The sequence below is a fragment of the Nanorana parkeri genome, unplaced genomic scaffold (assembly GCF_000935625.1).
Source record: "Nanorana parkeri isolate BGI_ZX_2015 unplaced genomic scaffold, ASM93562v1 scaffold4384, whole genome shotgun sequence".
NCBI lineage: Eukaryota > Metazoa > Chordata > Amphibia > Anura > Dicroglossidae > Nanorana > Nanorana parkeri.
This window is the reverse complement of record NW_017310647.1, coordinates 10,100-11,233: the sequence shown is the minus strand read 5'-3', so window position 1 is coordinate 11,233 and position 1,134 is coordinate 10,100. Positions and strand designations below refer to the sequence as shown.

Genomic DNA, 1,134 nt, shown 5'->3' with positions numbered 1-1,134 from the left:
CAGGATAACCCCACCTACAGGAGACAGGATAACCCCGCCCACTCCCAGGATAACCCGCCCACTCCCAGCTGTCCTAGGATGGGTGTCTTCCTTGTTTGGGGCCCTCGCCACATGCACGGTCTCTACAGCTATCTGGATCGGCCTCTCAGCTTGACTATGGAGGCCGGGCCCCGGACCGGCTGTGGGGGGCCCACCCCAGGATGTGACATTTTGGGGCTCTCCGGTCATAGCACCTCCCGGGGCCCGAGCCGTGGCTTTGCCTCAACACTTGTCTGGACGGCTGGAGCCCCGGGAGATGCCTCAGTATGGGGGCCCGCTGATGTCATAGGCTGGGCGGAGTTTTCTGAGCCTTCATCCAATCGGCACACATCCCGCTGCTGATCTCCGCCCCCTCCACAGTGACCTGGTCCCCTCAGCAGCAGCACCTGAGGCCTGGCCTCACACCTCGGCCCTAGCAGTCTCACCTCCCCCTTCCGGGGGCCCATACCCGCCATCCATCACAGCCTCATTCAGCTCCATTAGGTGAGGCCGGGTCCCCTACACTCGCCTCAGGGGCCCCCACTGCAGTCACGGCATAGAGAACGGAGCCGATCGCTCCTGAGTAACAGAGGGGGCGGGGCCAGGATCTGCTCCGTTCAGAAGATTGGGGAAGGTTTCCTGCCGGTGTCACTCTGATAATCCCCCCCATGTGTGCCCCAGGGCCCCCGGACCGCGTTCAGCTCTATTCTAGACTCTGGATACAGCCGACGCGGTTCAGGGCCCCACAGACCTTGTACTCTATCAGGATCTCTGATCTGGTCGCCTCGTCCGGTCAGGCAGCAGAGTAGGGATTGGACGGAGAGGGATCATGTGACACAGTTCACCAGCGTGTATTGCAGGGGGTTCATTCTCAGGTTTCGGTCCCCCCCCCCGTGTTACATACATGTCACGTGTTTTGATTTGAGGTCAGACATGTCTCCATTTCTATGATTGGTCAGGTCGGTGGATCTCCTACTCACTGATTGGCTCAGGGTGACGCCATCAATCCTCAGCGCCGGGACCTGCAGCATGGGGTTCACCCGCTTGTAATCATCGGTCAGCTGGCGGCACAGAAAGGAAAAGGACAGATCATACCATTCCCGGAATCCCCCCCCC

The 1,134-nt window shown here is 60.6% G+C and overlaps 1 protein-coding gene across 1 annotated transcript in view; it reads right to left on the bottom strand.

Moving 5' to 3' along the window:
* The window catches only part of GSTZ1 (glutathione S-transferase zeta 1), a 5,460-nt gene that overhangs the window by 1,539 nt on the left and 2,787 nt on the right, over positions 1-1,134 (bottom strand). The window contains exon 4 of the mRNA XM_018575672.1: positions 999-1,079. Within this exon, the coding sequence (XP_018431174.1) occupies positions 999-1,079 (81 nt within the window). The remainder of the gene's footprint in view (positions 1-998; positions 1,080-1,134) is intronic.